This window comes from Aquarana catesbeiana, linkage group LG03, assembly GCF_042186555.1.
Source record: "Aquarana catesbeiana isolate 2022-GZ linkage group LG03, ASM4218655v1, whole genome shotgun sequence".
In the NCBI taxonomy this organism is placed as follows: Eukaryota; Metazoa; Chordata; class Amphibia; order Anura; family Ranidae; genus Aquarana; species Aquarana catesbeiana.
In genome coordinates this window covers 551,276,252-551,294,794 of record NC_133326.1, presented here as the reverse complement: position 1 = coordinate 551,294,794, position 18,543 = coordinate 551,276,252, and the positions used below count along the sequence as shown (strand labels likewise).

Genomic DNA, 18,543 nt, shown 5'->3' with positions numbered 1-18,543 from the left:
ATTACCCTCTGAGTGATCTATGTAGATTGCAAGGATTTTCACAAACGTTGTAGCAGATCCCTACCTGTTTGCTCTGAAGAAAAAGCTGTATGTTCCACTATGTCCTTGAAAGGCTGATTCCTGAATGGTAGTGTCTATGTAGATTCTAATCAGCTAATGTACTTTCAGAATTCTAATGACCAAAATTGCAGCGCCTGCATCTCTTTAGAGGTAAATTATTTCTTTTGAAGCATGTCACCAAAAATGAAGTTTTTGTTGCAGGGGGTGCCCAATATCTGACTTTTATCTTAGTGCAGACTTCTGGGAAAATCAGTGAGCCAATTACACAAGCAGGAAACCTTTCTGGGGAAGTTCCGTACACTGTCTATGTAGAGAACGCCACCAGGTTGCCATATTGCATTACATTTTCCAGAAAATTACAGAGGCTGCAGTCTGAAAAAGGATATGTAATTTTTATCAACATTGAATTTATTTTTGATTTTTAATTTTTATTTTTTATTTGCTGGTTTGTTTTGCACAAAAGTTTAGTTACTCTTTAAAAAAGATGGTCTACCTCAAGGATCTCCAAACTACGGCCCTCCATTTGTTGCGGAACTACATGTCCCATGAGGCATTATGAAACTCTGACATTCACACACATAATTATGCATGATGGGAATTGTAGTTTCTGCACAACTGGAGGGCCATAGTTTGGAGATCCCTGCTAGCTTGATCATATAGGACTAAATAATGCATGACGTTTTTTTTTTTTTGTGATATAAAGGATGTTGTCTGTATGTTTGTATAAATTATTCTGTTTTACTATAATCTGTGGTTTATCAATAATTGAGTGATGTGAAAAAAAGTGAAACCCTTAACAAACACATTCTGAAACAGGGAAAAAAAATTCTATAAGATTTGTAATTTTATGTAACTGCAAGCTTAGAGCTGTTGTTTACCCCATTACTTTTTTATATTGCTCAGAATAACACTTGTTACCTGTTCCTTGTTGCAGGAAATTTCCAATTTGCCGTGTCATCAGATGACAACTCAGAGTTCTGGCTGAGTGAGGACCATTCGGTGGGAAACCTGCAGCTGCTGTGTAGAGTGGGCCCGGTACGGTATGATGGCCTTAAAGGGTAGCTCCACTAAGAACAGATTTGATGATAGCTAGCATTTATTGTGTTAGAGGAGAACTCCAGGTTATACCATGTTGCATTTAAACACTATAAAATGTCAGATCTGCCACGTTTATAATATAGAGGTTGTTAAAGTGTTACTAAACCCAGGACCCTGCATTCACTATATCTGGTCTCCCACAGAACATGGAAATGCAATTAATTTAGTAAATATAAACTGCTAAATACCTTTTCTCATCAGCAGTATATAGCAGTCTTGTGACTTCTCTCAAGTGTCTGGTTAAAGCTTGTAGGAGTTTTCATTCTACTCTGTCCTATGAGGCTGCAGGACCCCTGACCCTCTGTCTGGACAGTGCTGATTGGCCCTCTGCCAATCACATGCACCCTCCCAAGAAAAAAAAAAAAAGTCTCTAGGAATACACACCAAACTGAGCATGTGCAGAGTGCCCCCAAGGCTCTGTTCTATCAGCAGAGGGATTGTGGACAGTAAAAGAAGGGGAGGATCAGAGAAGACAGAATCAAACAGCCTTTTTACACAATGTGTCGGATTAACCTCTTTTGTGCCACAGTGAGTAGAACCAGCATGCTTTACTGCATATACAGGCTGGTTTACTGTTGTAGGTTTAGAAACACTTTAACCACTTGCCGCTGTCATTATACTGTGGCAGGTTGGCTCTATTGCTCAAATCGCCGTAGGTGTACATCGCTTTGTGCACCTTGTCCACAGAGAGCCATAATGCGGATCTATCAATGTAAACATACAGATTCTGTCAGGGGAGTACAGTGTGATTGTCTGTTCCTAGTGATTAGGAACAGCGATCTCTCTATTCCCGGTCAGTACACTCTCCCCACAGTTAGAAACACCTCCCAGGGAACCCATTTAACCCCTTGATCGCTCCCTAGTGTTAACCCCTTCCCTGCCAGTGTCATTTATACAGTAATCGGTACATTTTTATAGCACTGATCGCTGTATAAATGTTACTGGTCCCAAAAAAGTGTCAAAAGTGTCCAATGTCGCAGTCCTGCTAAAAATCACTGATCACCGCCATTACTAGTAATAAAAAAATTATTAAAAATGCCATTAATCTTTTCCCTATTTTGTAGACGCTATAACTTTTGCGCAAACCAATAAATTTACGCTTATTGAGATTTTTTTTTTACCAAAAATATGTAGAAGAATACATATTGGCCTAAACTGATGAATAAATTAGTTTTTTATATATATTTTTTGGGATATTTATTATAGCAAAAAGTAAAAAATTGTTTTCTTTTTCAATTGTCACTCTCTTTTTTTTGTTTATAGCGCAAAAAATAAAAAAACGCAGAGGTAATCAAATACCACCAAAAGAAATCTCTATTTGTGGGATAAAAAAAGACATAAATTTAGTTTGGGTACAACGTCACACGACCGTGCAATCGTCAGTTAAAGTGACGCAGTGCTGCATTGCAAACAGTGGCCTGGTCATTAAGGGGGCAAATCCTTCCGGTCCTTAAGTGGTTAAATAAAAGAAACTATGGCAACATTTCTGTACAGACCAGGGGCCTATTTGTATTGTTGTCTGCAGGCTTAGAACTGTGCTTGGCTACATCATCCCACTCTGCTCACATTGTATTCTTTGTACAGCAGCATGAAATATATAAAAACCACATAAGTCACCTTAATTTTTCTGTTAGATCAGTAACCAACATTTCTAAGTTTTTGTTTGATCAGCAGTTGTAAAATCTGAATTCCCTTTCTTTATGCATGACTCCAGGCAGGAAAACAGTGGACAGCTCCGGGAGAGTTTGGAAAATTCCAGGATCAGGTCTCCAGGCCTGTCAGGTGAGAATTAGACAGGTCCTCTTCATGCTTTGCTAGCATTTGTATAGTTGAAGGGACATTACATTATGTCAGTAGTGAATGGCAAATGTGAATGTAGGGCAGAGCTAGGACTGGTCTGGCTGTTTGGTCCCAGGTTCCATATCCCTGATAGGCACACAGCAGCCAGGCGCACAGTATTTCCCAATCACTTGAGTCATAGAACAGGCTCTTCATGTCTTTTTTTGTGTCTTTTTTTTTTTTTTTTTGAGAGAACTGAGATAGGGTGAGGGTGAGCTTAGGGATACTCCAAAAGACTTTAACAACTTTCATTAGAGGACTTTTTTTTTTTTTGTGCCCTGCATGGTAATATCATATTGGGGTTGATTTACTAAAGGCAAATAGACTGTGCACTGTACAAAGTGCAGTTGCTCCAGAGCTTAGTAGATGAGCAGAAGCCCTGCTGACTTCCATCATCCAATGATGTGCAAGCACGTGATTTCCTTGCACGTGATTGAGTATTCTTTGCAAATGAAGCTTTACCTCATTTACCAAGTTCTGGAGCAACTGCACTTTGCAAAGTGCACAGTCTATTTGCCTTTAGTAAATCCACCCCAATGTGCTAGTATGCATCACATACTGCCACAGTATGTTAACCAGTTGCCAACCGGCCCATAGCCAAATGACGGCTGCAGGGCGGTTAGATAACTCTGGGATCACGTCATATGACGTGATCCCAGAAAGCCGCTCCCGCGCGCCCCCTGGGGCGCGCACACGGGAACATCCGTGACCGCCGGTTCCAGAGGACCCAGCGCATCACGGATCACGTTAAACGGCCGCTGATCGCGGCCGTTTACCATGTGATCGCTCCGTCAAATGACGGAGCAATCACATGTAAACAAACCGGCGTCATGTCATGACGCCGGTTCCTCTCTCCCCTCTCTGTATCGATCGGTACAGAGGGGGAGGGATCGGATGGGAGCAGCGCTGTGGGCTGGATGTGTAGTGCCCACAGTGCTGCTCAGTGACATGTGCAGTCACATCCATCCATCCATCCATCCCTCCATGCTCAGCCATCCCCCCCATGCTCAGCAATACCCAGCACTAAATTACAAATAATAATAATAATACGTGGTCATGTGCATCTGTGTGTATAGTGCAGTGTATGTATAATTGGTGGACAACGTGCAAAGTGGTCATGAGATATATGTGTTACACCTCTATTCACACATGCTACCATATACACCCTCTATTAAAATTACATTATATTGTAGTGAAAATAAAAAAAGAGAAAGAAATGATATCCACATATACTGAAATAAAAAATAAAAAAATATTTTGTGTAAAAGCTGCACCTTTGGTGAGTGCTCTGATATATAAATATCCATATATAAAAAATACCCAGCACTACTCTGCAATTCCCTGTGCAATACCCTGCAATACTCTGCAATACTCTGCAATGCCCTGCAATACTCTGCAATGCCCCGCAATACTCTGCAATGCCCCGCAATACCCCGCAATACTCTGCAATTCCCTGTGCAACACTCTGCAATTCCCTGTGCAATACTCTGCAATACCCTGCAATACTCTGCAATGCCTCGCAATACTTTGCAATGCCCCGCAATACTCTGCAATACCCAGCAATACACTGCAATGCCCCGCAATACTCTGCAATACTCTGCAATGCCCCGCAATACCCTGCAATACTCTGCAATGCCCCGCAATACCCCGCAATACTCTGCAATACCCCGCAATACTCTGCAATACACTGCAATACACTGCAATGCCCTGCAATACTCTGCAATACCCTGAAATACTCTGCAATACCCTGCAATACCCCGCCATACCCAGCCATACCCAGCCATACTCTGCAATACTCTGTGATACCCAGCCATACTTTGCCATGCTCAGCCATACCCAGCCATACTCGGCTATACTCAGCCATACTCTGCCATACTCGGCTGTACTCGGCCTCTGTATGTGGCCAGGCTGTGGAAGTCTCACACATGTGGTATCGCCGTACTCAGGAGGAGTAGGAGAATCTATTTTGGGGTGTCATTTTTGGTATGTACATGCTATGTGTTAGAAATATTGTATAAATGGACAACTTTGTGTTAAAAAAAAATGTGTTTTAACCACTTCCCGCCCGTTGGCCGTCATACGACGTCCTTGACTTTGTGCGGGGATATCTGAATGATGGGTGTAGCTACAGGCATTATTCAGATATCAGCTTTTTCAGCCAGCGATTCCCTACACCATGAGAATGATCATAGCGGCTGTTCCGCTGCTTGATCGTTCTTATGGGAGGCGAGAGGGGACACCCCCCCCTCCCGCCGCCCTTAGGTGCTTCTACCGCCTCACCGCTACGATCCAAGCCGGGATCTTTTTTTTTTTTTTTAATTATTGCAGGCTTTCCAGCCTAGAGGTGAGATGTGGGGTTTAATTGACCCCATAGCTCACTGTAAAGAGGACCTGTCATGCCATATTCCTATTACAAGGGATGTTTACATTCCTTGTAATAGGAATAAAAGTGATCAAAAAATTTATTTTTTGGAAAAAAGCGTCAAACTAAAATAAATAAAGTAAAATGAACAATAAAAAAAAAAAAAAAAATTTCCCCCGTGTCCCCGTGTGCTCGCATGCAGAAGCGAACGCATACGTAAGTCCCGCCCACATATGAAAATGTTTTTAAAACCACACATGTGAGGTATCGCTGCGATCGATAGAGCAAGAGCATAATTTTGGCCCTAAGATCTCCTCTGTAACTCACAACATGTAACCAGTAAAAAATGTTAAAGCGTCTCCTATGGAGATTTTTAAGTAGCGAAGTTTGGCGCCATTCCACAATTTTGAAGGGTGACATGTCAGGTATCTATTTACACGGCATAACTTCATCTTTCACATTATGCAAAAACATTGGGCTAACTTTACTGTTTTGTTTTTTTTAAAGCATAAAACTGTTTTTTGTTTTTTTTAAAAACTCATTCAAAAAATCGCTGCGCAAATACCGTGCAAGATAAAAAGTTGCAACGGCCGCCATAGTATTCTCTAGGGTCTTTGCTAAAAAAACATATATATATAATGTTTTGGGGTTCTATATAATTTTCTACCAAATAAATTGTGATTTTTACATGTAGGAGAGAAATGTCAGAATTGGCATGGGTGCTCCAGAACGCCTGAAGGTGCTCCGTGCATGTTGGGCCTCTGTATGTGGCCACGCTGTGTAAAAGTCTCACACATGTGGTATCACCATACTCAGGAGTAATAGCAGAATGTGATTTTGGGTGTAATTTGTGGTATGCATATGCTGTGTGTGAGAAATAACTTGCTAATATGACAATTTTGTGAAAAAAAATAAATAAAAAAAAAATCTTGATTTTGCAAAGAATTGTGGGAAAAAATGACAGCTTCAAAAAACTCATCATGCATCTTTCTAAACACCTTGGAATGTCTTCTTTCCAAAAAGGGGTTATTTAGGGGGTATTTGTACTTTTCTGGCATGTTAGGGTCTCAAGAAATGAGATAGGCCATCAGTACTTCAGGTGTGATCAATTTTCAGAGATTGGCACCATAGCTTGTGGGCTCTATAACTTTCACAAAGACCAAATAATATACACTTGGGTTATTTTTACCAAAGATATGTAGCGGTATAAATTTTGGCCAAAATATATGAAGAAAAAAATTACTAATTTGCAAAATTTTATAACAGAAACGAAGAAAAATGCATTTTTTTTACAGAATTTTTGGTCTTTTTTCTTTTATACAACCCCTGGCAAAAATTATGGAATCACCAGTCCCTGAGGATGTTCCTTCAGTTGTTTATTGTTGTAGAAAAAAAGCAGATCACAGACATGGCCAAAAACTAAAGGCATTTCAAATGGCAACTTTCTGGCTTTAAGAAACACTAAAAGAAATCAAGAAAAAATAATTTTGGTGGCCAGTAACAGTTATGCCCTGTACACACGATAGGATTTCCGATGGAAAATGTGTGATAGGACCTTGTTGTCGGAAATTCCGACCGTGTGTAGGCTCCATCACACATTTTCCATCGGAATTTCCGACCCACAAAGTTTGAGAGCTTGCTATAAAATTTTCCGACAACAAAATCTGTTATCGGAAATTCCAATTGTGTGTAGACAAATCCGACGCACAAAGTGCCATGCATGCTCAGAATAAATTAAGAAACGAAAGCTATTGGCTACTGCCCCGTTTATAGTCCCGATGTACGTGTTTTACGTCACCGCGTTCAGAATGATCGGATTTTCCGACAACTTTGTGTGACCGTTTGTAAGACAAGTTTAAGCCAACATCCGTCGGAAAAAATCCATGGATTTTGTTGTCGGAATGTCCGATCAATGTCCGACCGTGTGTACGGGCATTAGATTTATAGAACAAGCACAGGGAATAAATTATGGAATCACTCAATTCTGAGGAAAAAATTATGGAATCTCCCTGTAAATTTTCATTACAAATACTACCACCTGCATCAGATTAAATCTGCTTGTTAGTATGTAGGTAAAGAGGGTAAATCATCACGCAGTGTTGCACAAGATGTTGGTTGTTCACAGTCGGCTGTGTCCAAAACATGGACCAAATACAAAGAACATGGGAAGGTGGTTAAAGGTAAGCATACTGGTAGGCCAAGGAAGACATCAAAGCGTCAAGACAGAAAACTTAAAGCAATATGCCTTGAAAACAGAAAATGTACAACAAAACAAATGAGGAACAAATGGGAGGAAACTGGAGTCAACATCTGTGACCGAAATGTAAGAAACCGCCTAAAGTAAATGGAATTTACATACAGAAAAGTTAAAAAAAAGCCATCTCTAACACCTAAACACAAAAAAACAAGGTCACAATGGGCTAAGGAAAGGCAATTGTGGACTGTGGATGATTGGATGAAAGTCATATTCAGTGATGAATCTCGAATCTGCATTGAGCAAGGTGATGATGCTGGAACTTTTGTTTGGTGCCGTTCCAATGAGATTTATGCAGACGACTGTCTGACGAAAACATGCAAATTTCCACAGTCAATCATGATATGGGGCTGCATGTCAGGTAAAGGCACTGGGGAGATGGCTGTCATTAAATCTTCAATAAATGCACAGGTTTACATTGAAATTTTGGACACTTTTCTTATCCCATCTATTGAAAGGATGTTTGGGGATGATGAAATCATTTATCAAGATGATAATGCATCTTGCCATAGAGCAAAAACTGTGAAAAAATTCCTTGAAGAAAGACACATAAGGTCAATGTCATGGCCTGCAAACAGTCCGGATCTCAATCCAATTGAAAATCTGTGGTGGAAGTTAAAGAAAATGGTCCATGACAAGGCTCCAACCTGCAAAGATGATTTGGCAACAGCCAGAGGCGTCACCAGGGGGTGGCTATTGGGGCTACAGCCCCGAGCCTGGGGCTAATAGCCCCAAGTCTCTGGTCCCAGTCCTAGAATGCAGGGGACAGGGGTGGACTGAGCCGTGGTAGCGCTGGCTCCGGCTCCAGCTCCGCCCCCGCCCCCCCGACTCTACTCTCGGTCACTGGTTGCTATAGCCGCCTAGCGGCTAGCAACCAGTGACGTCACTGCCCACTGTGCCCACACTGCCCGGCATTCAAAGCGGAGGAGGATTGCACTTCCTCCTCCTCCGTGCTAGTTCTCATGCCATTTCTGGACTGGAGCGGCCCAGTCCTATCCCAGCGCGCTGTGACAGGAAGTGGAAGAAGGCGGCAAGCACAATTTGGCCGCCGTGCGACATCGATCGGTGCTCGGGCGGGCGGCTCTCCTCCTCTTCTGGCTGCTTCATACACCAGCACCACGGCTGAGCTGCTGCTGCAGGACCTGGACACAGGTAGGTCAGTCAGTGTGTGTATGGCAGGTACCAGGTCAGTGTGTGTGGGTCAGGTAGGTCAGTGTGTGTGGGTAAGGTAGGTCAGTGTATGTCAGGTAGGTCAGTGTATGTAGGTCAGTGTATGTCAGGTAGGTCAGTGTGGGTGGGTCAGGTAGATCAGTGTATGTCAGTGTGTGTAGGTCAGTGTGGGTCAGTGTATGTAGGTCAGTGTGGGTCAGGTAGGTCAGTGTATGTAGGTTAGTGTACGTCAGGTATTTCAGTGTGTGTGGGTCAGGTAGGTCAGTGTGTGTGGGTCAGGTAGGTCAGTGTATGTCAGGTAGGTCAGTGCATGTAGGTCAGTGTGGGTCAGGTAGGTCAGTGTGGGTGGGTCAGTGTATGTCAGGTAGGTCAGTGTGGGTGGGTCAGTGTATGTAGGTCAGTGTGGGTCAGTGTATGTAGGTCAGTGTGGGTCAGTGTATGTAGGTCAGTGTGTGTGGGTCAGTGTGGGTCAGGTAGGTCAGTGTATGTCAGGTAGGTCAGTGTGGGTAGGTCAGGTAGGTCAGTGTAGGTCAGTGTGGGTCAGGTAGGTCAGTGTGTGTGGGTCAGTGTATGTAGGTCAGTGTGTGTGGGTCAGTGTGGGTCAGGTGGGTCAGGTAGGTCAGTGTATGTCAGGTAGGTCAGTGTGGGTAGGTCAGGTAGGTCAGTGTAGGTCAGTGTGGGTCAGGTAGGTTAGTGTGTGTGGGTCAGTGTATGTAGGTCAGTGTGGGTCAGGTAGGTCAGTGTATGTAGGTCAGTGTGGGTCAGGTATTTCAGTGTGTGTGGGTCAGGTAGGTCAGTGTATGTCAGGTAGGTCAGTGTGGGTGGGTCAGTGTATGTAGGTCAGTGTGGGTCAGTGTGTGTGGGTCAGGTAGGTCAGTGTGGGTCAGGTAGGTCAGTGTATGTCAGGTAGGTCAGTGTGGGTAGGTCAGGTAGGTCAGTGTAGGTCAGTGTGTGTGGGTCAGTGTATGTAGGTCAGTGTAGGTCAGTGTGGGTCAGGTAGGTCAGTGTGTGTGGGCTGAAGCCCCTGGTCTTTTTGCCACCTAGCAATGCCCCTGGCAACAGCAATCAGAGAAGGCTGGAGCAGAGTACTGTTTATCACTCATTAAGTCAATGCCTCAGAGACTGCAAGCAGTTATAAAAGCCAGAGGTGGTGCAACAAAGTACTAGTGATGTGTTGGAGTGTTATTTTGTTTGTTTGTTTTTCATGATTCCATAATTTTTTCCTCAGAGTTGAGTGATTCCATAATTTATTCCCTGTGCTTGTTCTATAAATCTAACTGTAAGACCCCTTTCACACTGGGGCGGTTTGCAGGCGTTAAAAATAGCGCCTGCAAACCGCCCCTAAACAGCCTCCGCTGTTTGTTCAGTGTGAAAGCCCGAGGGCTTTCACACTGAAGCGGTGCGCTGGCAGGAGAAGAAAAAATCTCCTGTCAGCCGCTTCTTTGGAGCGGTGAACGAGCGGTGTATTCACCGCTCCTAAACCGCTCCTGCCCATTGAAATCAATGGGACAGCGCGGCTATACCGCGGTAATACCGCGGCTATAGCCGCGCTATACGAGGGGTTTTAACCCTTTTTCGTCCGACAGCGGGGGTTTAAAACCACACCGCTAGCGGCCGAATACCGCGGTAAAACAGCGCTAAATATAGCGCTGTTTTACCGCTGACGCCCCCTACCGCCCCAGTGTGAAAGGGGCCTTACTGGCCACCACAATTATTTTTCTTGATTTTATTTAGTGTTTCTTACAGCCAGAAAGTTTCCATTTGAAATGCCTTTAGTTTTTGGCCATGTCTGTGATCTGCTTTTTTTCTACAACAATAAACAACTGAAGGAACATCCTCAGGGACTGGTGATTCCATAATTTTTGCCAGGGGTTGTAGAGCAAAAAATAAAGAACCCAGCGGTGATTAAATACCACCAAAAGAAAGCTCTATTTGTGTGAAAAAAGGACAAAAATTTCATTTGGGTACAGTGTTGCATGACTTGAGTAATTGTCATTCAAAGTGTGAGAGCACCGAAAGCTGAAAATTGGTCTGGTTATTAAGGGGGTTTAAGTGCCCAGTGGTCAAGTGGTTAAACTTACCTTAAAACAAAGCCCTTCCAGCACTGAGATGTCAGAGCTGCAGACACTCCCATCTTCACCCGGTCTTCCTTCCGGGTTCGCGGACTCGGGTTGTGTGACTGGCCGAAGCCGTGATGACATCATTCCCATGTATGCGTGGGAGCCGCAGTTTACGGCACAGGGCTCTGAAGGAATGTCCCAGGTGGCCGTTCCTTCAGAGCACATGTGCCAGTGATGTCACTGGCTGCATGTACAGTAAATATCTCCTAAACAGTGCATGTTTAGGATATATTTACACTACCTATAGGTAAGCCTTATGGGCTTACTGATCGGTAAAAGTCAGAGATGGGGGGGTTTACTCTTACTTTATTTTTATCTATTCCTTCAGGGTGAAGGCACCCCTTTTAAAGTGAAGGTAAACTGATAATAACAGGGACACCTTAGCAGAAATATAGTCCTGAGTGAAGAAAGGAAAAGCTCTCCCAAAAGAGGTCAGAGAAGGTCTCTAGGTCCAGAAATCTGGTACCCGCTGTGTCCTGAATACTGTGCCTGCAGAATCAGTCAGTTTCTGTACTTGGATTGCTTGTGGCCTGGATCCAAATAAAAGAGCTCTCTACAAGCTTCAGGAGACTAGGCCAGAGGTCCCCCAGCAAAGGCAAAAGCTGGGACCCCAAAAAGGATTATTTTAGCTGAAGCTGAGCTCCCAGGGATGCCACATCCCTCAGACTGGGTCTTACTCCCCCAGAAATAGGGTTGCCACTGTTTCTTCAAGCCAAACCTGGACACTTTAGTGGTGCATGGCATTTTTTTTGTAGTATACAAAACAAATGAAAAAAAAAAATTGTAGTACAAATAGATGTAAAACCTGTATAACCTTTTTTTAAAAATTGTGCTGCACCAAAACGCATGGTATTTTGTTACCATACTATTTGCTACAGGGGAATGAGCGCAAAAGCAAGGTGTGTGGTTGTGGTCTTAATGGCACCACTACACACCTGCAAAAGGGCTGTGTGTGTTTTTGTGTGTAGCGACCTCCCAGACCTCTAGAGGCCTGATGGTGAGAATCAGGGAGAGCTGACATCCTTCCTTGTAGAGTGGGTTAACAGACATGGTGGGTGTAATGCAAAATAAAATGATTTATTGTCTCTTAATAAGAACTGTGGGAGAGTGGGATAGGGCCAGGACACCCTTAGGTAGATGCAATGGTAACTGGCAGACTCCGAGACACTATAGGTAGACAGATATACAGGGAAAGGCCTCCAGCCAGATGCCACATCTGTATAGGTAGGGCCGCTGTCTCCTATGGCAACTGAACTTGTAACAGTCACTAAAGGTAGTTCTACATAACTCTTGGTAACATAGACTAGTTATTCTCTTATCTCACAGTATCCCTCTGTAGATCTTCACTCACTGAGCTTCCAGTCTCTCACTAGACTTCCAGATCCCAGTCGTCTGCGGATCTCCTGAGCTCTTCCACAGCTAACTTGCTGTATACTTCTCAAGCGTCGCCCCCGCTAACCCACTGGGTCCCTGGCTTGGCACTTGCTGAAGCTTTCCCACTTCTTCACCTGGTGAGAAGACCGCTCCAGTACTTCCTCAAGCTTACTCACAGTAGTCTCCGGTAATAAGGTGGATGGTTCCTTAGTGGCAACTGCTTCCCCTTTACTTCCGACCACAACTGGTTCCCCGTCTGGCTGAAGCGTCGCAACTCAGTTCTGCAGTCCCAACCCGGTACTGCTTCTCCTGCTCCTGGATAGGCCTTGGAGCCAGGTGTCCCCAGGATAGGCCTCTGGCTTCTGGCCTAGCAACCTAACATAACACACGTCCACCTAGACAGCCGTTCATGTGGCACAGAACCCCGATCACCTGACTCCACCCAAATAAATATGCTCTCCCAGCAGGCCAAAGGACTAAAAAAAACCCTGCCAATTGGCTGAGAAACCCCATCCATTCATAATCTGACCTTGCTATGCCCTTGTCGATCTAATGTCACCAGCCACAGTGCCACCTTGTGACAGAAGAGAAAAGGTGCAGCAATTCCAGAATTAAAGAGGAATCAGTGGATCTTCTAACAATTAGCCAGGACAAGTACTACCTGGCATACTAAATTTGTTAGCAACCCTGCCTAAACACCAGAGTGCTACATGTGCATTGCAGGAATGCATACAAGTTTGCGCACATTCCTGTAACACAAAAACGTCCACCTAGGGCAGCGTTAATGAATTGAAATTCAAGGAGGTCCAGTTGCTAAAACTTTCTTCCAGGCGAGGTCCAAATTGCTCTCTAATATAACATAAAAAGTAGGCCAATCACATCCATATTTCAAGTAGAATAAAATAGAACCACTTTACATCAGGTGTCCCCATCAGAGCCCCCCCACTTACACCAGGTGTCCCCATCAAAGTCCTCCCCTTACATCAGGTGTCCCCATCAGAGTCCCCCATTTACATCTGGTGTCCCCATCAGAGTCCCCCCCTTCACATCAGATGTCCCCATCAGAGTCTTCTCCCCTTCATATCAGGTGTCCCCATCATTCCATCCCCCCCTTTACATCAGGTGTCCCTATCAGAGTCCCCCCCTTTACATCAGGTGTCCCCATCAAAGTCCCTCCTTTACATCAGGTGTCCCCATCAGAGTCCCTCCACACATCACAGTCCCCCTTACATCAGGTGCCCCCAGGTGTCCCTCCACACATCAGAGTTGTCCCCCTCCTTTCCCCTGTACTAACAGATTATAGACTGCAAAGAAGTTCCTCATTCCTCTCTCTAGTCTCCACACAAGCAGTCTTCATTCCTTGGCAGTGGTGCTGAGAGTGAGACTGTCTGTGTCAGCTCTCTATCGCCCCCTGCAGGCTGGAGGGAGGAGAACACCTAATTCTCTCTCCAGCTATGAGCCACGGTCCAGTCTGAACAATGTGTCTGGTTTTTATGTGTCCTGGACTGTTCAGGTGAATAGGTGGCAACCTTACCCAGGAACAAAAGATCTCTGCTCTGGGTTTCAGCCTATTTATACACCTTTGTTTCAGCCCCTGCTGGTCACTCACTCCACAGACCAGGGATTGGCTGAAGAGGCATTATTATGCATGCCAGGGTCTGTATTCTTCCATCCACTATGTCCCAATACTCCCTGGTATACAGGGGAAAAAATCGATATTGTATTTTTTTAACTTATATTCAATTGGCAACAAAGTCAATAAATCCTGTTCTTTGGATCAGGAAATTGGCAAATATACTAATGTGAATTGCAGTTACCTCTTGCTCTTTGTCTAAAGATCTACTAGATACTAGTACATGTGTACTTTCTGCATTCTGTTCTTTAGATGCCAAGGGGACCATTTGCGCCTGGAGACTAAACTTTAAGGAGGAATATTTCAGGGTGGAGGATAAATGTTAATTCATATCTGTACACTTATCTATCTTAAATCAGGAGCCTTTACAGAGCCTACATTAATGTATATATTGTGCCTCCTTTACAGGCTGTCATCTTCTAGGCGGTATTACTTTGAACTTTTACACAAGCAAGACGACTCTGGCACAGACCACGTGGAACTGGCGGTAAGAGGTCTATGTGGAGCCTTTGTGATATTCTGCTTGGTGAAGTCCAGTACATGACAAAAGGAAATAGGTTTAAGGACCAAAACAAGCACTTACCAGATTTGTAGCTAATTTCCAGGGTTATATCTGTGCGTTCAGTTCCCGGCTCTGCCCCCAGGCTGTGCCCATTATGAGGGATTTTCACCACCCGTGGTCTGCCCTCATGCTATGTCTATTATATAAAGGTTCCCAACAACCTTGCACTGAGTTCCTGGCTCTGCACACTTGTTGTGTCAATTATGAGGGATTCTCACCATCACTGCACTGGGTTCCTGGGTATTCATACCTGCTGTGCACATTATGAGGGAGCTGCACCATTCCTGCACTGAGTTCCTAGGTCTTCATACCTGCTGTGCACATTATGAGGGTCTCCCACCATCTTTTCACTGGGTTAGGTGGTCTGCACACATGCAGTGCCCTTTTTAAGGAGTTCTTGTCAGCTTTTAGTGCTCACTGACCCTACCAGGATATGAAATAGGACTTTTGAAATCAATCTGTGCAACTGCAAGAATTCTTTTACATTATATCCTTAAGAAGTAGTATATATTTTTTCTTATTCCTCTTCTTCATCTCACATAGTGGCGTCAAGCAGTTCCTGGATCCCACTTTACACTAATAGAATCAAAATTCCTGTCTCTTTTCTCAAGTAAGTGCCATGTGTAATGTGTATGGTATGTATTTCAGGAGAGGAGAGTTAGATAGAGGAAGAAGCAGCCATCCAGTATGGTCAGTTTAGGAGATAAGGTGTTTCCTCTCCTGTTGGCTGCTGCAGGGGGTGTGCCAGCATGGCGAGTAGGCAAGGGGCCGTTAATATGTCATTTACTGGCGCCTTCTTTATGTGAATGGACCAAGTCAGTGATCGGTAGTGATCACTGACTCTGTCCATTCATGACTGAAGCATAGTAAACTGTGTTTACTATGCTTCAGTTTGTAAATCAACAGGAAGGTCTGTACAGACCTTCTTTATCTGTCTCAAAGGTGGAATATCAGAGGTTTGTTTAGATCCCTGATATTTCACCAAAGCCCCCCTACGGGGCTCCCTAAAGAAATGTAAAAAATAATAAAAAATAAAATTGTAAAAATATAAATTAATAAATCAAATGGTAAAAAAAACAAAAAAACAAAATAACAGAAACAAATAACTATTGACACCAGTGGCAGAACTACCAGGGTTGCTAAGGTCGTGACCGGGCCCTGGCATTTCACCACTGTGGGGAGGCCCCAAGAAAAGGGGCCAGCTGCAGAACATGTGAAAGTGTCCCACGATCAGTTGAAAGAGCCCCTGCAGGGGGTCAGGGAGACCCTTCATGTTTTTTTGCACCAGGGCCCTGAAGATTCTAGTTACGCCTCTGGGGTAATTCTTCCCTTTTTTCCTCCTCACCTTAGTTTAATAGATCTGTCTGATCTACTGAGAATCACTCAATTGAGCAATTCAGCCATCCAAATGTATGAACTATATGAATATTGGTAGATTGGATACATATATATTGTATGTAAATTGAATATTTTTAGCAGATTAGCGTTAGGTTGGCCCTAGAAAGCTAGATGTTTCCTCCACCAAACAGCAGGTGGGAGACATGTGCCCAAGGCCAGGATCCAACAGTGGTAAAGCTGAAGTTTAGTCACAGAAACTTTAATGTAAATATGTTCCTCAATAGCCACAAAGGACATAACTCCACTTTGTATACCCCAAATGCTTTTACAATTCCAGATATTATCTATGATCATACAGCCTGTCCAAAAACTGAAATAAGAAGAGGGGGGGGGGGGGGGGGGGGCAAGTGTCAATTCCTCACTATTGCCCCTTTCAACCCTGTCTTGACCCAATCCTTCTATTCATGGCCAACTCTGTAAAACTAGCTCATCTATCTTTTATATAATGAAATCTTTCTCAGTCTTGTTTCTCACCATCATCTTAAATGCAAAGTTATTTCACCCCTCTGACCTTTTGTCCACAGATGAATCTAAGCTTCCCCTGGGGGACACATCCCAGACCCCAGTGAGCAAAGCCAGTCACCACAGCCAGAGCTCTGACCAACACCCAGCGGATGTACTGAAACCTGACCCAAGAGACACATTCTATAAAGGTGACTATGTTAGGACTTTCTCCAAAGGTGCTACCGGAGAGGAATAAGTTGATCAGTATTCCAGTATTTCTGCATATACTGTGTTGGCTGAAAGTAGACTTAGTTCTAGGCAGGCAGCAACAGTACAGTGTTAAGATACATATTTGTATGTAAAAAAGTGTTACCTACTAAATCATTTTAAATTCTGTGTAAACAGTTTTGTAATCCAAACATTACTGCCAGAGAGCATGGCCACAGGCTTTACCTCCAGTGCAGCAAAGTTTAATCAAAAATGTGCCGGTTTTGCTGATTGGGCAAAGAAAGAGTAGCAGCACACTGATGAGTCACCACTTTGCCCCATCATCACTACGTCAGTGCGTGCTTAGCCCCTAGTGTTACTCCTCTCTACTATCAGTCTGAGTGCTGCTGTGCAGAAGGAACCATGTGTTTTTATTACCTGCCTGGAGTTCAGCTTTAACTGACTAAACACAAAGAAAGTTCAGTTTTCTCATCTCTTTCTCAGTGGGAGAACAAAAAGCCCTGTCCGCCAACTGCATAATAAAAAAGTATCTGCTAATGGTGAAGAGGAAGCAATGGACATCTGACAGGAAAACAACACATACGGCACTAGGAAGAACAAATAATTATAAATACAGAAGGTACAATATAGTGTAGCAGCCTCTAGTTAGGTAGGTGCTAGAGTGAGGATTTTCTAGCAGAGTGGGTAAATTTAGGCAGGCCTAGCTACTGGCTAGGCCCATTTGTTTTCATACTGGGCTGGGAGTGGCTCAGGGTAGTAGCTGGTGACTCACACAGGCAGCATCACTGAGACCTCCCTCTTCTCTCTAGAGCTTGTGAGAAAGATCTGGAAAGAGAGGAGAGGTGGAGCTGCCTGGGGTTTTTTAGGTAACCCTGACTAATCCTCAACATGGATTGGCAGGGGGCAGGCCTCCTTAAATAACTGGGGTCAGGCCAGCTGAGGAGGAGTTGTCGGGTGGAAGAGCTGGAGTTAAGAGTGTGGAGGCTGTCAGGGCCCACTGGGAGCTCACCAGTCTGGGGCATGACTTTGTGCTGGGGCTTGGGTGCATCCAGGAGGAGTGAAGAGATCCTGGAAATAGAGGCACATGAGAGAGCGAGGAGATGACACTGGGAGAGAACACTTCTAATGCAGCGTACACATGGCGGACCGGACTCCATTGGATAATTTGATCGTGTGTGGGCTCCAGCAGACTTTTTTTCCCCAAAAGTTTGATGGACCTAGAAATTAAACATGTTTCAAATCTTTCCGACGGACTCGAGTCAAGTCCGCTCGTCTGTATGCTAGTCCGACAGACAAAAACCAACGCTAGGGCAGCTATTGGCTACTGGCTGTGAACTTCCTTATTTTAGTCCGGTCATACGTCATCATGTACAAATCCGTCGGACTTTGGTTGATCGTGTGTAGGCAAGTCCGTTCATTCGAAAGTCCGTCGGAAAGTCAGTCGAAAAGTCCACCGGACCTAGTCCATCGAAAAGTCCGCCTGTGTGTACACGGCATAAGAGTCTCCAGGGAGGACAACTGGTCGCAGCCAGGAGGGCTGGTAAGTGAGCACAGTCGGGGGGACTGAGCAGGCATGCCTGAGAGAACTGGGAGATTGCAGTTTGAGATGTGTGCAAAACCAGAAGAGAGGACTGTGGGAAGGGCAGTGGAAAGAGGTCTTTGCAGCCAGGCTGGTTGGCAGGGCCTGAAGAGAGCGATCTGGGAGTGGTAGCTGAATAGAGGACAGCTAGCACCCAAACTATTTCTACACTGCAGGGACCTGAGATTCTTGTTCGCAAAAGGCACTTCATTGAGGTCTGGCTGAAGTAGTGTAAGGCCTACCCATGTGGTGCTAGCTAGTCTGGAGGAGTAACAGTCTGTAGCAAGGGAAGTGCTGGAGGAGAAACGGTGTCCAGCAAATGTTTGTGCTGGAGAGAAGTCTGGAGTGTATATACTGGAGTGTACAGTATATAAAAGTCCCAAGCAAGTTTGCACTGAATATTCCTGGGCATCCCATAATTA

The 18,543-nt window shown here is 44.3% G+C and overlaps 1 protein-coding gene across 1 annotated transcript in view; it reads left to right on the top strand.

Annotated features, from left to right (window-relative positions):
• Positions 1 to 18,543, top strand: part of B4GALNT3 (beta-1,4-N-acetyl-galactosaminyltransferase 3) — a 148,473-nt gene that overhangs the window by 93,515 nt on the left and 36,415 nt on the right. Inside the window, exons 6-10 of the mRNA XM_073621633.1 lie at positions 995 to 1,095; positions 2,873 to 2,940; positions 14,319 to 14,397; positions 15,016 to 15,082; positions 16,395 to 16,523. Of these exons, the coding sequence (XP_073477734.1) occupies positions 995 to 1,095; positions 2,873 to 2,940; positions 14,319 to 14,397; positions 15,016 to 15,082; positions 16,395 to 16,523 (444 nt within the window). The remainder of the gene's footprint in view (positions 1 to 994; positions 1,096 to 2,872; positions 2,941 to 14,318; positions 14,398 to 15,015; positions 15,083 to 16,394; positions 16,524 to 18,543) is intronic.